This window comes from Symphalangus syndactylus, chromosome 5 (assembly GCF_028878055.3).
Source record: "Symphalangus syndactylus isolate Jambi chromosome 5, NHGRI_mSymSyn1-v2.1_pri, whole genome shotgun sequence".
In the NCBI taxonomy this organism is placed as follows: domain Eukaryota; kingdom Metazoa; phylum Chordata; class Mammalia; order Primates; family Hylobatidae; genus Symphalangus; species Symphalangus syndactylus.
Genome location: NC_072427.2, coordinates 98,941,396 through 98,961,055, shown reverse-complemented (window position 1 = coordinate 98,961,055; position 19,660 = coordinate 98,941,396). Strand labels below are relative to the sequence as shown.

General features: G+C 43.6%; 1 protein-coding gene across 12 annotated transcripts in view; it reads right to left on the bottom strand.

The window, feature by feature from the left end:
* The window catches only part of TIAM1 (TIAM Rac1 associated GEF 1), a 458,079-nt gene that overhangs the window by 149,113 nt on the left and 289,306 nt on the right, over positions 1-19,660 (bottom strand). For 11 of the 12 annotated variants that reach the window (XM_055279454.2, XM_055279461.2, XM_055279452.2 and 8 more), the window contains one exon: positions 11,433-12,406. In XM_055279454.2, the coding sequence (XP_055135429.2) occupies positions 11,433-12,395 (963 nt within the window). In that variant the 5' untranslated portion in view covers positions 12,396-12,406. Of the gene's footprint in view, positions 1-11,432; positions 12,407-13,363; positions 13,513-19,660 lie in introns of all 12 variants that reach the window. The other variant, XM_063640603.1, reaches the window with a different exon arrangement.

The window sequence follows — 19,660 nt, the reverse complement described above, 5'->3', positions numbered from 1 at the left end:
ATCAGCCGCACATGGTGGTGCACACCTGTAGTCCCAGCTACTCGGGAGGCTGAGGCAGGTGGGAGGATCGCTTGAGTCCAGGAAGTGGAGGTTGCAGTGAACCAAGATTGCACCACTGCACTCCAGCCTGGGCAACAGAGCGAGACCCTGTCTCAAAACAAAACAAAACAAACAAACAAATCAATCCCATGCCTTCCCCCTTTTCTTACCAACAATGGCTCTTCTAGCTTTTTTCAGCAAAAGCTGAGTGACTGTTTATCCAGTTGCCTTGACCTGCCTGGCAAAAAGCTAAAACCTGCAAGTGCAAGAAAGGGGAAGGAGGATGGGAAGAGAGGATAAGGAAAAGCGAGGCAGAAACCCGAAAGACCAACTCTCAAGAGCATGACTCATAAGAGTTCACTACATTGCCAACACCATCCATCCCTTTACAGAAGGCTCTCGACATCTGTCTCTATTTAAACTAAGAGTAAGGCCTCAATGGATACTCACCTCTGTATAAGACCTGAACATCTGCTCATGCCAACTGACGCTGTAGCTTTGCCATGGCCAGACTATGTGCGTTCAACTCTGGGACAACCACTAAACCGAGCAAGGAAGTGATTACTCCAGGTAAAAGACCTGCGGGCCCCAGGTGAGCTCGCATGCTTTGGAAGCACACAGCTCCGTGTCATCACCAGGGAATGCTCTTGTCATCTGTGATCCAAGACAACTCCACCTTGTCTCCTTAAGTGGTTATTCAGGCTCAGTGGTACACATGCCCCCACTGATATGTGACCCAGCCCATCGAGAAACGGATGCAGGTTGCCCAGCCCCAGCCCTTATTCAGTCATGAAGCTTGGGATGTCCCAAATTCCCAGAAGTCCATTCTCCAGCATTGCTGGAAATGGTGATGACCCAGCCAGAGGTGATACTCAACACCGTTCTTTCTTTCCTTCATTGTGTTGCAAACTTACTTAGTGGTCATCTTTCAGAGGGGCTCCTCCTACTATCCACCTGAGAATCCTGATCCTCCCCCCTACCCCAGAAGCACGTGTAAACCTCCCCAGTCTTCCCAGCAGTGAGGAATACAGAAGACTGACACCACGGAATAGTCCCAGGGGAGCCTCAGCAGTTTTTGTAAAAACTGCAAGGTAGGTTCCCTCTTAGAGTCAAATACTAAATTTTAATCAAAAAAGGCAGAGGACATCAAGGGAGATGGTAAGATCCTGGCTAGACAGAGAAATAATTCTACACATGGTTCATGATCTAGCCGAGACTTCCAGAAAACAGCTCAAAATAAATTCTCCATGTTAGAACCACTCTGTTGAAGAGATTTCCGATCGTGAACAACATTGACGGGGCCAAGAGGCTCTTCAATCCTCTTCTCCCAGGACAAATTCTCTGAAGCCAGATTTTCAGGGCACTCACCAGTTTCCATTCCACTGGCAGCTTCCCCAAAAATGAATGTATGCACAAGTGGCCAGCTGTAGCCTAATACATACAACAGCTGTGGGCAAGAGTTTTCTTAGCATTTGAGCTGGGCAACAAATGCTTAAATGAGCTCCCACGCTAAAATGAGGGAGGCAAGAGGCAAATTCAAAGCCTGTTTTCACTGCCTTGAAAACTGGAGGGTCACGCAGCATGAATGTAGACTAATGACACATTGTGGTAAGGCTCCAGTTGTTTTGACAGGAGACTTCAAATACTACCAAAGGGAGAGGTTTTCTGTGCTAATGATGTGCGAACACAATTTTGAAAATGCAATTAGCCAGAAAGTGCAAAGGCTCTGGGACAATTCCAGGACCAGTAGAATCAATTGGCCACTTGTAGTTAAGTTATAAGTCGAATGCAATTAGATACTGTTTCCTTTGTCACTTGAATTTCCCTGATAGATCCAGCTTAGCTTGAATACACCTGTGTTAAGATGCTAACTATAATGCAGAATTCACTGAATTCCAGGGGGTAAAAAGATGTGGACCTGCAGAAACCCTGAATTAGAACTGTTTCTGGCTTGCTAAATTCTAACATGTCCTTCCTCTGATTTATCATCTTCCTAACCCCAGAATGTTAAGTACCCCTCACTACACACACACACACACACACACACACACACACACACACACACACACACGAATATCATCTTTGGTTCTCAGTATTATCTCCTTGGTATTCTCAGTATACTCTCCTTTGATAATCTCAGTACAGCAAGTATCAATTCTAGGTAAATGACTCTGAACCAATCTGTGCCTCAATTTCTTGATATGTATAATGGGGAGAGCAACACATCTACTTTGTAAGACACTTTATAAGACACTGTGAGATTGAGTTAACCCAGGAAAAGTGTCTTAAACTGAGCCCAGTACATAGTACCTGCTCAAAAATGTTAACTATAATTACGGTCATCTCTACCTTCAGCCCTACTTACATCTTGGCCCAAGGAGAGAAGGCATTGCCTGAACTCAGTTGCTAACTTCCTGCACCAACATGGAAGAAAGGTCTCTGAGAAACCTGGGAAAAACACAGGCATACCAAGGCTGGTGCCAGCCTAATACGAATTAGGCTTGTTAATTGTTCTCACATTCACAAAACAGCACACTAAACTAGGAAAATGGTGATGTTCTCTACGTTGTAAATTAGTAACTACTGGTCACTATTACCAATTACTAATAATTGCCATCCCTGATTTGCCAGAATAGGAAATCAACTCTATTTTTCCTCCCCTTCCTTTCTTAGGGCAAAATCTCTATGCCTTTCTTTTTATGTTTCCGATACCCATTCCTTTTCTTCTAACAATTTCCAATGGGAGTGACTCACAATTTCAGCTACAAGCATTGGAACCAAAATTCTTACTGTTACTAAAAAGAGATTCCAAAGTAAGTTGGCAAAAGCTTGAAATGTTCCTTCAGGTTAACTCCTGATTGGAGACGCTTTATGTCTAAGTTAAATGAATCATTGCCTCTCCTTTCATCTGCTGTTCTATGTATGTGCTTATACCTTACGGTCATCCCTCCCCTCCCTCCTCACTATCCATAATATATCAGAGACTCAGTTTTTCCTCTTCCCTTCCGAGTGCCACATCACTGGTTGAGCAATAAGCTCTCTCTCCTAACCCATCTTCCTTCCATTAATCCATCTGGCACACCACTGCCAGGTAAATGTTCCAGGAGCAATGTGGAGGACTCAGACTGCTGTTCAAGACCCTCCCCCAGTGTCCCGCGTTAGCACTTGAGCTTCTATGTCCCCACCCACTAGTGAAATTGAAGAACTCATTCCAGGGCATACTCCCAACCTTTCTCGCTCCCAAGAATACTCACGTCCCCCCCTTTACTACAACCAGAAGACTTCTCTGTGCTTCCTCCAACTGCCATGCCAACCTCTCCACAGCATCTCCTCTCCCACTCCCACCCCACCCCAGCCACACTGAGCTCCTCATCCTTGCTCGAATGTGCTGTGCACCCTCCCACATTGCAACTCAGGAGCCAGCTCCCTCCTCCTCTCCTCTCCTTCAAGTCCCTATCCAGGTCTGCCCTCACCCTGACCACCCGGTCAGAAATTGCCCCCCACATCCCCCTCACCCCATCTTCCTCAACATGCCCTTTCTTCCACAGCACATCGCTTACTTATTATGCTAACTGTTTTCTGCCACACACACACCCACTTCACCCCAACGAGCTCCACGAGCTTGTGGATCTTTCCTCGTTGACGCATCCCAAGTGCCAAGAATAGAGCCTGGCATGGGGAAGGCACTTCAAAAATAATTGCTGAATGAACTCACTGCTGCTCATTTTCCACCACAATCTCAAAACAAGGAAAACAGTTTCTCATGGAATGCATGCAGCTGGAGTTAAAGGTTTTGTCATTTCCAAACTCAGCTCATGCTCAACTAAAGTTGAGGTGACAAATGAGTCCTAGCTATAAAGCTTACATTTATAGGCTTCAAGCAGCCTAGTTGGATTATGTCTTGTGTGGATGCAATCGGAGTTCACTTAAATTTTTGTTCTTAAACTCTTTTAAAAAAATTGAGAAAGTAAGAAAGATATATTAGGCCGGACGTGGTGGCTCATGCCTGTAATCCCAGCACTTTTGGAGGCCAAGGCGGGTGGATCACGAAGTCAAGAGATCTAGACCATCCTGGCCAACATGGTGAAACCCCGTCTCTACTAAAAATACAAATATTAATGCGCCTGTAGTCCCAGCTACTCCGGAGGCTGAGGCAGGAGAATTGCTTGAACCCGGGAGGCGGAGGTTGTAGTGAGCTGAGATTGCGCCACTGCACTCCAGCCTGGTGACAGAGCGAGACTCCGTCTCAAAAAAAAACCAAACAAACCAGAAAGATATATTGAACTATCTTATGGCCCAAGCTAGATACTCGGTCAACTGGTGGTCCAAAGCCAACTGGGCCCAAATGACAATGTGACAGGCCTGTCAGGTGTTTCCTAAGTTCTCCATTGGGATCCATGGAGACCCTGTCAGGCCTTTAGGGCAGGCTGGCTTCATGGACACATCCAACAGTCACACATTTACAGTTATGCTGTAAAAAACCAATGATTACACGTTGTTATGACACAATTTGAGTCAAGGAGCTCAACTTTCCTCTATTCTTATACTAGGAATGTCATCTTTTTTTTTTTTTCTTTTTTCTTTTTTGAGAGAGGGTCTCATTCTGTCATGCAGGCTGGTGGAATATAGTGACATGATCATAGCTTGCTGTAGCCTCAACCTCCCAGGCTGAAGCAATCCTCTCACCTCAGCCCACTACGAAGCTGAGACTACAGGCACACACCACCACACCTGGCTAATTTTTTTGAAATTTGGTAGAGACAAGGTCTCATTATGTTGGCCGGGCTGGTCTTGAACTCCTGAATTCAAGTGATCCTCCCACCTCGGCCTCCCAAAATGCTGGGATTATAGGCATGAGCCAATGCACCCGACCTAAGAATGTGATCCTCAAAAGCTGAACTGGTGGGCATAGTGGTCCATGCCTGTAGTCCCAGCTACCCAAGAGGCTGAGGCAGGAGGATCTCTTGAGCCCAGGAGTTCAAGGCCGCAGTGCACTATGATAATATCTGTAAATAGCCACTGCACTCCAGCCTGGGAAACACAGTGAAACCTATCTCAAAAAATAATAATAATAATAATAATCCTGAATGTTCCCAACCTGTATTAGCATAAATGACCAGCTCTCAAAGTATGGACTAGGGGTCCCTAAAAAACTTCCAGGGAGTCCGTGAGGCTCTTCCTTTTCCAACTACCCTGTGCAAGTCCAGGTTCTGCTCATAGGGTCCAACCAAACAGCATATAGCAAGAGAGTGAATGCAAAAGTAGGTATGAGACGCTAGTGTCTTCTGTTAAGCTAGAAATCATAGATATCTGCAAAAATGGAAAACAATGCCTCTGTCCCACATCTTTTATTTTAGAGAATAAAACATTGTATTATTTTAGAGATAGGGTTCTCATTCTGTCACCCAGGCTGGAGTGCAGTGGTGTGATCTGGCTCATGAAAGCCTCGAATTCCTGGGTTCAAGCCATCTTCCCATCTCAGCCTTGCAAGTAGCTGGGACAACAGGTACTCATCATGCCCAGTTAATTTTTCCTTTTCTTTTTTTAGAGGCAAGGTCTCACTATGTTTCCTAGGCTGGTCAAAAAATATATTTTTAATATAAATAAATATATATTTTTATATAAATATATATTAATAAAATATATATAGATATTTTGAGACAGAGTCTCGCTCTCTCGCCCAGGAAGGCAGTGGTGCAATCTCGGCTCACTGCAACCTCCACCTCCTGGGTTCAAATGATTCTCGTGCCTCAGCCTCTCAAGTAGTTGGGATTACAGGCACCCGCCACCACGCCCAGCTAATTTTTGTATTTTTAGTAGAGACGGGGGTTTCACCATGTAGGCAAGGCTGGTCTCGAACTCCTTACCTGAAATGATCTGCCCACCTCGGCCTCCTGAATTACTTTTTAAGAGTATAAAAAGGTCTAAGAATGGCTGACATAAGCTGTCTCTCAACTACCTACCCACCTTCCCACTTCCCAAAAAAATATCTTGGCAAAGAAGATATATATTCTTGTTGAAAAATGCATGGATTTGTTTGCAAAATAAATATCTCATTGCTTAACTTACGTGCCAGAAAAAGAAAGATAAAGAGAAAAGAAAAAAAAGCATCAAACAGAAGACAGAGGAGAAGGGAAAAAAAAAAGGGGGGTGTTTTAAAAATCGATTTTACATGAAAAAATTTGTTTTATAAAAACCTGAGGTTCTTAACCAGAAAGAAGCCTCTAGATAGACTTTACGGGACCTATGGATTCCTTGAAATGATATGCATAAGGGTGGTCCCTGTCTTTATCTAAGGAAAACGTCCACATTTTTCATCTGATTCTCAAGAGTCTGTGACCAAAGGTCAAGAATCATATGGTTGTTGATGTGCATTTTCAGCCCAGGAAACAAACTTATCTCTGAGTCACTGAAGCTCAGTTGCAAAATAACACAAAATTTTAAACATCAAGACAATTTTTCTAGGAACCCAAGCTCCTCCTCTGACAATGCTGCACTCTTTACCTTGTTATTAATGAAATCATCAATGCGACTACTTGCTTATCAAAGAAAGCAGCCGTGAGGGATGGCTGTGCTATAGTCATCCTATCTCCGTAATCAGTGGTTTAGGTGACAAGAGTGGGCAGTAACAATTTTCTTTTCAGCCAAGTCCTTTTTTTTTCATGTCTGTACCACAATTGAGGGTTTTGATCTTAAAATCTGAGGATATTGAGCTGAAACCTTTTCAAGCAGGGGGAGGTAGTCAGTGTGGGTGTGTGCTTTGGAAGAAAAGGCCCTCCCTGATTAGCAAGTCAGAAGACTTGGGTTTTTGGCCAGGTGCGGTGGCTCATGCCTGTAATCCTAGCACTTTGGGAGGCTGAGGCGGGAGGATTACCAGAGATCAGGAATTTAAGGCCAGCCTGCCCGACATGGTGAAACCCTGTTTCTACTAAAAATACAAAAAATTAGCCAGGCGCAGTGGTGCGTGCCTGTAATTCCAGCTACTCAGAGGGCTGAGGCATGAGAATCGCTTGAACCTGGGAGGCAGAGGTTGCAGTGAGCCGAGACTGTGCCACTGCACTCCATCCTGGGCAACAGAGTGAGACTCTGTCTCAAAAAAAACAATACCTGGGTTTTCGTCCAGTTGTGACACCTTATCTCCTAATCTCTTTATTTTCTGGGAATGCTGCTGTGTCTGAAACTGGCCAGTGAAACTCACAAACCTTTTCACCAGCACCACACCTGGCTAGGGACGCTCCGAGAGCAGGGCTCCTTGCTGCTCTCCTGAGGCTGAGGTTCCCAGAGACATGCTCAGTACAACCTGGCCGTGTTCCTTCATCTCCCAAGTGGATGAATGAAGCTCTCCTCACAAGCATGCACCAACGGCTCCACGCCAAAGCTTCCCACAGAACACAGAACCTGGCTATAAGACTCCATCAAACAGCAGAGTTCTCTCTCTCTCCAACTCACCCGCTGAAAGTTTCAGAGACACGGGAGAGCTGAACCCTAGAACAATGAGGGCAATTTTCACCATCACAACTAACAACTCCTATTTATTAAGCATTTGTATGTGTAAAACTGTGCCAGAGTTTTCCACTCATTCCCTTGCAGTATCTCCAGCCTCATTTAAGAGGCACTGAGATCCATGGAAGTCAAATAACCAAGAGGTAACAACCTCAAAGTTGCAAGCTCAGATATGCTGCTAACTTCTTTGTCTGACACTAGGCAGCCCCCTCCTCTGTCTGTAACCAAAGAAATTCATAAAGTTCAGGCCCAAAGACAAACTAGCCATCAATTAAATCTAAGGAGTAACTTATTAAGTACTTTTACAGAAACCAACAGAAATAAATTCTGCTTCAAATAGCATGAGGCTTTACTCATATTGACTCCCAAGACAAACTTTTCTGCACAGTGCACATGTGTATGCACAACAAACATGCTCATAAAATACATGAATTAAACCAAAAATTGCCAGCAGACCCTGTAGCACGTATGTGCCACCGTTCAAGACTTAAATGTGAACTCCAGTGACTTCACATTTCAATAATCCATCCAACTACTGAAAAAATCCAAAAACAGGAAAAAGGGCCAAAAACCCATTTTTGATCATTTTCAAATCAAATGAAGTTGTTCACATTATTTCAGATAAAATGTGTTTTCTTCCAGGCTTAGAGGTCATGCTCTTGGGTCAAATGTCTGCCAGGAACTCTTTTCTGGGGAGTAAAACTGCTGACAGGATGATCACAGATTCAACTACATCACCAGGGCAGCCAAGGAGACTTTAATATCTATGATTCAAGCTCACTGGAGAGGTCCCCTGGGTCAAAAACTTTTACCAAAAAAAAGAAAAAATTTTTTTTAAAAAAGCATTCTTTTCAAGGAAGCTTCCACACCCACTGCCTCTTAAAATACACTGTTTGGAACATAGTGGGCTCTCAAGAAATCGCGTTGGATGAACACGCCAAACTTAGACTAGGAAATGTGGGCGGGTGGATAGTGTTGTGCATAATTCTGGGGTTTGTTTCAAGTCATTAAAGATCCTCACTCAACATATGAAGTCAATACAAAAATAATACTTCCATGCATTTTATAGGCTCCACAAGAGCTTTCCATGCATGGTATCCTATTTGGTTCTCTTAATGGCCCTGTGGGAGGCTGGTGTCACTCAGACTGGACAGCAACAGATCCTGGGGCACAGAAGATGGAGTGACTGGCCCAAGGTCACCACTGGGTAAGCACACATGCCAGGATGCAAATGCACTTCTTAGGATTCATGGCCAATGGCACTTCCCATTACATTAAGCTGCCTAAGCAGTGATTTTATGAGCCACCACCTTTAGATGATCTCACTTCCATATATTCACAATTTTAGAAGGTGACAAGCCAAAGAATAGAAATTTCGTATAACAACAACACATGAGAGCTTTCAGTGGTACCAGACCTGGAGGGGAGAACTATCCTTTGCTTTGCCCATTTTCTGGGGGTAGCTATAACTCAAAGGCTCAAATCCCCATCAGTCATCGAGTGTGGGGGAGAGCAGGGGTCTAGCCATCCCTAGTGTCAGAACCACAGAGAGCCAAAACACAACAGGGCACCCCTCTCAAATCTTACATAGCATATGCACTAACTGAGCACTGTTCAGGTAAAAGTGAAAGTCGAAGGTGTTGTTCTGTTTTTAACAGTCTGTGTCACTGTATCCTTCTCTAAGCTCCGAAGGCCCCATAGATCATCTCTTTGAATCAGCCTTGCAGTACCAATCTGACAATGCCTTCAAGACAGCCCTTCAATCCCTTTCAGGTGACTCTTTAATAGGTCACATATCTTCATGATCTGTCCAATTGACAGTGCAGAAGTAGCCCTTGTAGGGTAGACAGAGGGGCTGCAGGTGGGTTATCTGGTCATTTGTGTCATAATCTCAATTCAGAAGAGATGGGTTTAAAATTCAGGGAGTGCATCTAGAGGCAAGCTTCGGGCTTACCTTCTCAGACCACAGATGCAGCCTTGGTAGCAACTTGGTTTCTAGGACACAAGTGTTTTTTTTCTTTTCTTAGAGTCAAGGGGTACACGTGCATGTTTGTTACACGGATATATTGTGCAATACTGAGATTTGGGCTTCTATTGAACCCATCACCCAAACAATGAACACAGTACCCAATAATTTGTTTTTCAACTCTTGCTCCCCTCCCTCTCAGCTTTTGGAGTCCCCAGTGTCTACTGTTTCCACCTTTATGAGGTACTCAGGATATTGATCCAAACAACTATCCCGGGTCCTCAACCCATATGCCTCCACTAACAATGATGAAAATTACAACAGCTAACAAAGTTGCCCTTACTGGCTGCTTCCTAAGAACCACGCACTATGCTTCACATATTATTTCATTCTACTTTCTCAAAAAACCTTATCATCCCCATTTGACAGATGAAGAAATTAAGGCTACAAGAACGTGAACAACTTACCCAAAGTCACTCAGGTAAGAAGAGGTGGAGCCAAGATACCTGGCTTGGACACCATCAGCAAAACCTATCCTCAGGCAGGAACACAGAGAGTCTAATGCCAATTTTCTTTTTCTCGGCTTCCCCTACGTCCTCCATCCTATGCCCATTATATTTAGACCCCCTTTCCAGCAGAACATACCCTTGAAATGCCCATTTGATTTGCACTGGAGCAAGGCTAGAAGGTGCAGCACCACCTCCTACTGGGCAATCAGAGTGCTAGCTGCAGGGAAGTTTGCTGGTCAACCTTGAGGCTGCTCCGCCATTCAAGGCAAACGGGCCCAGTCTGGAATTTTAACCTGAAGCACCATCTACAAACCACCACATCCTCAGCAAAAGCCAAGACTCCCTGAACTCTGCCTCAGAGAACAGAAGTACCAGGAAAGGCCCAATGCATGCAGGATTACTCCACATTTCTTTCTTTCTTTCTTTTATTGACACAGAGTCTCACTATGTTGCCCAGGTGGGACTTAAACTCCTAGGCTCAAAGCATCCCCCTGCCTCAGCCACCAAGCCGGCTCAATTGCCCAACATTTTATTATCCTAATTTTAATTATCACTGCCAACTAAGGTAATGGTGCCTCCATTCACTAGGAAAACACTTTCAAAGTCTTTTTTATTTTTTATTTTTATTTTTTGAGATGGAGTCTCGCTTTTGTTGCCCAGGCTGGAGTGAAGTCTCTTAGTTTCCTCCCCACGGTTTCGTGCACTAGACCCTGAAGCAGGCAAGCTGAGCATCTTTATCCCCATTTTTCAGAGGAATGACTAGAAGTCAGGGTTTGCCCAAGGTCAAACAACTAGCTGGTTGCAAAGTAAGAATTGGAAGCTACCCATGTTATTCCTTCCGCTACACCTCCCTCCAGAGACAGGGCTGGCCAGCATCGCACGGAACAGGAAATTGAAATGGCTCCCGGTAAGGCAGCGAGCCTGCCAACCACCGAGAGAAGCTGACAAGTGACCCAAACCCACCCAGAATTTAAAATGCCTCCTCAGAGGAGTTGCCGACTAACCTCCTCCCACCTGCTGCAGTGAAGAAATAAGTTCCAAGAGTCTGCAACCCACCATGCCTGTTTTTCTACGGGAAGGACCAAGTTAGAAAGGAAGCTTGAGTAAGTGGGATGCTGGTGAAGAACTAAGATGTAGAAGCAGTTTCCCAATATGAACTTACTAGCTTTTTTCCCACTCCTATCACATCGCCACTCCCCCCACACACTTCCCTTAATCCCCACCTCTTAACCACAGAACTCTAAGAGGGGCAAAGCAGAAGAAAGAGAAATCCTCCCAAAACAGCACCAGCTGCAGCAACTACCAGGCAAACAGGGTAAAACCCGATTAAAAGATGGAAATCTAAGAGCAAAGTCATGCACTTAAAGAGTCATGCACCATTCCCAAAATATTGAAACAAATTTCAATCACTTTACCTGAGTTGTTTTAGCTCTTCTGCCTTGCATGCTGTTGCTATGGCTAATTTGTGGGTTGGTGGCACCTTCAGAGAGACAGTGAGATTTCCTACAAGGAAGTGTGTTATAATTACTATACGGAGGAGTCTCTTCAGCAGCAGCTGGTGGCATCTTATGGTTTGCAAGATTGGGAATATCAGACACCAAATTCCGACAGTAGCCTGCAAATTTGCTCCCTGGCCCCCCGTTTGCTGTCACTCCAGAGTTTTTCTGAGCATACAAGTCACCCAAGGAATTGGCTCTCTGACAGGTGCTGAGCTGCCGCGGACTCGCCCGCGTTTCCATCCCCCGAGCCTCCTCACAGTCCTTCTCTTCGGCGGAACCCAAGATTTCTTCGTTGCTTGTTAAATGTTCTTGGCTCAGATCAGAGAGTGAGAATTCCAGGCTGTCCTCCCGCCAGATGTCTGCAGATTTGGAGCGTTTCTTCTTAAAGCTCGCCGTCTCCATGAAAGTGGGCCCATTGGATGTATAGGAATGCTGCCTCCTGCCTCCCTCAGCCAAATATGTAGCGTCATCCCCGTAAAGCCTGCTCTCCTCAGAGTCTGGCATGCTCTGCACAGAGGCTGCTGTGAGGACGATGCTGCTGTCTACGCTGGGAGTGACAGAAGAGTCAGTGTAAGACACAGGTCTCAAGCCCATGTCCACTCGGTCCACCCAGATGGGGCTCCCGAAGTCTTCTAGGGTACCGTCTTGGGAGAAGGGCTCCAGGCCATTTTCAGCCAGGGACTGGGGGATACTGGGGGTGCTGCTGGATCGGGTGCTCACTTCAGAGTTCCTGTGGATCACCTTCCCCGAGGAAGCGTGCCTGGTCCTCCGCGTCTTGTGTGAGAGGCGCAGGGAGCGGGAGGTGTGCTTGCGCCCCAGGCTGGCATGCTTTTCTCCATAAAACTCGTGCTCTACATGCTGACTTTCTGCGTTTCCCATGGTTTTATGGTCTGCAGCAAAGCGGGGGAAAAGGGGAGAATTGAGTTACTATTAGTACAGGTATAGGCATCTTAGAGAAAGAGCTCAGCCTGCAGGGAGGGCAGAACACCTTGGCTCACAGGGGTTGTTGGGTAAGTAACAGCATCACTTCCTATATGCACCTGGTAGGTTCTTGGACTCTTACCTGGGAGCAGGTGAACAATAACATCATCTACTGAGACTGTCCCCTGAGATATGAAATGAGCTCATAAATATGAGCATCAGGGAGTTAGCCTTGTCTCTGCCCAGGGGGAAGACGGACACAGGCCACAGCTGAGAGCACTGCTTTTGGACAGCCAGAAACTCCGCTGACCTTGTCTTCCTTACTAAACATTTGAAGTTCTGCTCCTATCTATACATTGAAAACTCTGAAAGTACAAACCAAAATGTTCACCAAAGGAGTAATTTCTGTTTGAAATGATATACATATTTCAAAAAACAAAACTTAGAGGTGCATTTGGTAACCTCCTTCCCTCCCTGCCAATGAGTACTTTTCGGTTTTTTTGGCTCTATTTGAGCTCTAATGATACTTCAAAATCAATCAAAAATGGAAAACCTCAAGGTGTAAGTCTGATCAACTTTTCCTAGTAAATCAAAGTCAAAAAAAAAAAAAAAAAAAAAAAGCCTTGCCCTTTAAGGTCACAGCCTTCTGAGAACCTGGATTTTAGGGGCATTTTGGGAGGGCTATGGAGGGGTGGTGGGGATGGGCAAAATAAAATAGAAAAAAATAGAAATTCCGCTCTCTGCTTAGCAGTAGATTAATGGGTTTATTTCTGGGAGCAAATCCAACCTGCGAACATTAATCTGGTACAGCGTGCCCTGCAAACAGAAATTCACATTGTGAAACCACTAAGTGTGATTCAGCCTTCTGGGGCCCCCCAGGTTAATTCAAGTCCCTCCTTAATATTTTTACAGTCTCTCTCACTGACCTGATGACACAATTCTGTTACCCACAGTGGGAAAGAGAAAAATCTTCAAAGCTCGACAACTGTGACTCTACTTAGCCTGTTCTTGTTCCATGAGGTCTCTCTAGCGCACTTCAAATTATATGCACTTAAGATAACGCACATGAAAATAGCTGGAAAGGAAAGAAGAAAAACAGAGTAACTGGGCATATCTCTGAAGTGGTTCTTTTAACCACCTATAGAGCCATTCATTCAGAAAATACACACTGAGCACGTACCATGTTCTAGAAGCCAGAGATACAGCAGTGAACAAAAGGGACACATCCCCTACTCTCATGAAGCTAATTTCTAGCCAGGGAAGGCACGCAATAGACAAAAAAGTAAAAGGCATCGTGGCGAAGCAGGAAGTGATATTACCGTGATCATTGCAAAGAGATCGAAAGAGCCTGGAACACAATATACCTTCACATTGATCCTGGACTTACTCTATAATTCCACTGTTCAGGCTAAAACGTTGCTGAAACTATCACCAGCACATCTTTCCTGAAATAAAATTTGTGGCAACACAAAGGGAAACCCTCCATTGAATGTTCCAGTGAGTTCAGGGGTAACTCATACAGACACCAGATGTTAAGCTATTCCCAGGCTGGAATATTCCCCACCAGGTCACACATCACAGGAATCTCAGAGGGAATTTTCCAAGAAAGACAATCTCTTTTTTACTAGCAGCAAGTAGATTTCAAAGCAATATGTTCACACTTCTCTGGTATCTTTAAGAAGCAAGAAAAAAGATAAAAACAAAAAGATCAACGGTCTGTGCACAACCATTTATATTATCTAAATTCCTAAGAATGGCACATGCTACATTTCTTACAAGTAAAATAAATAAATATGCATTTCAATAACACTAAAGGCTTTGACCAAGGCCTTGGAGTTCTTTATTTTTTTAAAGTATATACTAAGATACCTGGATGTGCCTATGTAACTATATGTTTTGCCAATAAATAAAGACTTAGAACCAATGTTAGTCACAGCCCCATTTTAAGAATCACATAGGTTTAAATTTAAAAGAGCAAAGAACTATGATGAAATAAATTGAGTAAAAGAAAAGGCAAAACTGTCGCCTCAAATATGCTAAGATTTACCCTCCTCTAGCACATATATCAAAAGTTTGCAAATATAAATTGACACATATATTTTCAACAACAGCTTTCTGGTAAGGCTTGTTTCTGCCAACAGAAAACTCATCAAGTTAAAAGCCTCAGGAGATGTTTCCTGAAGTAAATGGCCCCAACCTTCAAGAATTACCGCACTCCATGCATCACGCTGATGGGTCTGTTATATTAATAGCATTTTTAGTAGCAAGATTCTTTTCAGCTGGCCAAGGTAGGAAAGCCACTTTTATCTTCAGAACTAGAATGTAGAGAGGAATGCCAAATCTCCTAAATCCTACTAAGAGAAACTCTCAGGGGATGGCCTAAGGAGAGTGAGCAGGGAGTTTGAAGCAACTGAAGTTAAGGAAAGTAAGTTTCTAGGGATTGCTGAAACACCCTTCAGTTTGAAAGCTGTTCCTGAGAGGTTAGTAAGAACGATGAAAGCCCATGTGGGATCAGTGGAGGACTCTGAAATAACATCAGCATGAAAAGTTGAAATTGCTCACTGCATACAGGAGACACAATCTCCGCTTCAGGGACAACCCCTGCCCCACTGGCAACCCCCAGAAAGTTGGTGAACTTTAAGTTTTTTGTTGTTGTTGTTGTTCTGAGACGGAGTCTTGCTGTGTCGCCCAGGCTGGAGTGCAGTGGCGCGATCTTGGCTCACTGCAAGCTCCATCTCCTGGGTTCACGCCATTCTCCTGCCTCAGCCTCCTGAGTAGCTGAAACTACAGGCGGCCACCACCACGCCTGGCTAATTTTTTGTATTTTTATTAGAGACAGGGTTTCACCATGTTAGCCAGGATGGTCTCAATCTCCTGACCTTGTGATCTGCCCACCTAGGCCTCCCAAAGTGTTGGGATTACAGGCGTGAGCCGGCGTGAGCCACCGCGCCCGGCTGATGAATTGTAAGTTTTAACCTTTCCATATACAAATGTAAAATGCCAGCTACTTCCATCATCTTAATTTCTTCCGATTCTTACTTAACCCTTTTTATTTTTATCTTCAACAAACAAAACCTGATTTGCATTTTATATTTGTGTGGGTTTTGTTGTTCCTGTAGCACAAAGAAAGCAAATTCAGAGCAGAAATTAACTTTTACTTTTTTTACAGCTTCCACAAAACTAGAAATATTCCACGAATGATAAAGAACCAATAAATATTGGTGCATGTTAGTAACAAAAGCAAAAAGTGAAGGACCAGCACCTCACTAACATCATCACACAGTCACTAGGTAGGAGACAGAATATTTGGGACAAGGAGGACAGGCTGAAATGCAAAAATTGGGATTGACATTGAAAAGGAGGATGCCAGAAAACTGGTACTAGATCTCAAGCTTGGAAACATTACCAGTTTTAAATTCATTAAACTCTTAATTTCAAACTATGATTTACTTATATAGAATGTTAGTGGTCCCAGATAGCTCTCATGTTTAGGGACTAGGTAGGAGGGAGGTAGGACAAGCTTTTAGCCTAAGAACAACTCTGCATATTCAAACCTCAAGTCTGGCTTCTCATGCTTTTCTTTCTTTCCAATCTTCTAAGTCAAGCTTGTCCAACCCATACCCCGCAGGCCACATGGATGGCTTTGAATGCAGCCCAACACAAATTCGTACACTTTCTTAAAAGTGCGATTTTGGTTTTTTTGGCTCATCCATTATCGTTAATGTTAGTGTATCTTATGTGTGGCCCAAGACAATTCTTCTTCCAATGTGGCCCAGGGAAGCCAAAAGATTGGACATCCCTGTTCTAAGTTCTGGCTTCCTTAGCCTGCCTCAGGGCCTGTGCCTGTCCCTCTGCCTAGAACGCTCTGCCTTTCCACCTACTCCACCAAGTTCCTTCAGACCTTCAATCAAATGTCCCCTAGTCAAGGAGGCCTTTCCTGACCCCTCCATCTAAAATGACAACCAGTGCTTCAGAACTCAACATTTCTTACCCCTCTTCTTTTGCTTCGCCTTCCCATTGATCATAATTGTAACCAACATATATTTCACTTACTGGTCTTTCTTATTCTCTATCCTTTCCCACTAAAGCCTAAGCTTCAGGAGGGCGGGAAGTGTCTTGTTTCCTGCTGTATCCTCATTGCCTAGAACCCAGCCTGAAAGGTTGTAGGTGGTCCATTAAAAAAACACCAAAAACCCAAAAGAAAAAAAAATACTGGAATGAATGAATGACAAAGACGCTTTAATCTAAGATGTGAAAACTCATACAACTACAATGAAACACAGGTGAGAACGTGGCCACAATGCAAATGAGACACAGCACACATCAGTCTTAAATACACTAGCCCCTTCTCTCAGGATGCCTGGAAGAACATCCCAATCAGCTCGCTGCTCTCTGGGTCTCTTCCACCTGCAGGTCTGTGTCAGTCTCTTACTCTGGACCACTGGGTTGAAGGTCACCCTGATCCATGAACTTAGGGGTGAGGGTGTTCAGCTTGTGCTCCAGTGTGTTCCCCTCCCCACCCCCAATTCTTCCTGAGGAAAGAATTAAGGCTTGCACCTGTCTCATTCCACTGAATTCTTACCTCCAGTTCCTATCTTCCTCTTCCTTTTGGAGCCGCGGTGCAGAGGCTCAGGAATGAGGTTAAGAGTTGAGAGGGCGCCTCTCCCCATAGTCAGGGTAATAAGTGCAGAATTGCTCAGGCCTAGGACGATCCAGAGAAAGTGAGGGCAAAGGAGGCTTAGTGGCATAATGGGCAAGAGTGTCATCTGAAAGTGGTATGGGGTCAAAGCATCAGGAGTTCCCAGGGGAGTGCTTAGGGCCAGGGATCAAAGACAATAGGATGAGTGTGATTTTTCTATTCTTACCAACACCATGATCCCTCTCTTAAAGTGATGATTTAAACTTTTCAATAAGTAATCACCTTAAAGGCCTTTAAATCCCATCAAATTAAATGCAGATGCTCCTCTATTTATGATGGGGTCATATCCTCTTAAACCCATTGTAAGGTGAAAATATCCTAAGTCAGAAATGCATTTAATACACCTAACCTACCAAACATCATAGCTCAGCATAGCTTACCCTAAATGTGCTCAGAACACTTACATTAGCCTACACTTGAGCAAAATCATCTGACACAAAGCCTATTTTAAGTATTGAATATTTGTTGAATATTTATTTATAATAAGTGTTGAATATTTCATGTAACTTACTGAATACTGTGCTGAAAGTGAAAAACAAAAGATTGTATGTGTACCACCGTAAAGTTAAAAAAATACAAGTCAAAACACCCGAAGTTGGGGACTGTCTATACATAGTAAAGGAGTTCAAAGGTATTTTAAGAAACTTTATCAATATGCAGAAATACTTATTAGTTAGGGTGATTCATATATATATCAGGTAGGTGGTCATTTCTCAGGGACTGCTTTTATAGATTTATTAGGCTACTAAGCCTTTTGTAAAAAAAAAAAAAAAGATATAGAACTATATACATACATTGAAACAATGTCAAATTCCTGGCTTTAGTATTTTACTATAATCATGTAAGATGCAACCATTAGAAAAAACTGGGTGATGGTTACATTTCCTGCATACAATTTCCTGTGAATCATAATTATTTTGAAATAAAAAGTTGAACAAACAAAGCGAGTCTTAGCTAACTAACTGAATATTCTAATGAAACTGTAGTTTAAAATGAGGGTTCTTCCAAAAGAAATGTAGTTGAATCCCCTTATTTTTAGCTGAAAAGCATCTAGAATATTCTAACATAATTTCAATGAATTAGGCAACAACAACAACAAAAAAGCAAGCATTTAGCATCATCTAGCAAAATGTGATCTGAAAGTACAAAGCAAACAGAACAGTGGTCCAAAATGAGGTTAAATAAAGAGGTGAGGTTGATTATCTGAGGATAAAGCTTCTGTCTTAATAAACTAGTGAAAAAAAAGTAAGTTGTTAATATCTGCTGCCAGCAAGTTGGAGTAAACCAACTAAGGCCCAGCTAATGACAACTAAAAACTCTGGACCAAAAAGTAAACAAAAGCAAACAAATAAAAAAAATAAAAAAAGATCAAAACCTGAGGATGCCACCCATTTAAGGGTGAGTTTCCTATTTTGTTTTTATTGTCCTAATTTCTCACCCAGCCTTATAGCAAGGGTGAGTACGGCTCCAGTGACGCTATGGCACAGGCAACAAAAACTCTGGATCAGACCTTGTTGCTCCACCCAGAGGAATCAAGAATGGTCCCTGTAAGTCAGAGAGAGTGTGGAGATCTTAGGGAAAAGAGAACTGGGAAAGGACATCCCATAATGGTGTGTTTAAATCTGCACAAGTGCCAGGCTCACTCCTCAGATGCACATGCCTAGGACTGACCCAAAGCAAGACAGCAAAAGCTTTGAGAACTGAATCACGACATAAACCACAGCCCAACCCTCAGACTAACCCCTGACTGGCACACAAACGTGACAAACTCAAAGCAGTATACCAAAGGCTTTGAAAACTGAACTGACATTAGAGCCTCCACCCACGGAGGTGAGACAGCACTTACAATCTCAACCCAGTCAGGTTGATTGCCTGCAAAATAACAACAAGGAAAAATCAATATTCTCCAGATGATGTAACAAGACCTGGAGTATCGCAACATAATATTCAAAATGCCCACAATACATTCTAAAGAACCAGGAAAATTTAATTAGCTCTCATGGGTAAGGACAATCAATAGATGCCAATCCCAAGGTCGCCCAGATGTTGGAATTATCACACAAGGACTTTTAAAGCAACTATTACAAGTGTGCTTCCTGAGTAAAGGTAAACACCCTTGAAATTAATGAGAAACTTAACTGCTTGCAATGCCTGTGCAAAATCATTATGAACATCAATGATTATATTAATGCATGAGTAAATGCCAGGCATGGTGGCTCACGCCTGATCCCAGCACTTTGGGGGGCCGAGGTGGGTGGATTACTTGAGGTCAGGAGTTCGAGACCAGCCTGGCTAACATGGCAAAACCTCGTCTCTACAAAAATACAAAAATTAGCCAGGCATGGTACACACCTGTAATCCCAGCTCTACTTGGGAGGCTGAGGCAGGAGAATCACTTGAACCCAGAAGGCAGAGGCTGCAGTGAGCCAAGATCCTGCCACTGCACTCTAGCCTGGGAAATAGTGCGAGACTCCTTCTCAAAAAATAATACATGAGTAAACAAATAGAACGCACATAAAAAAGA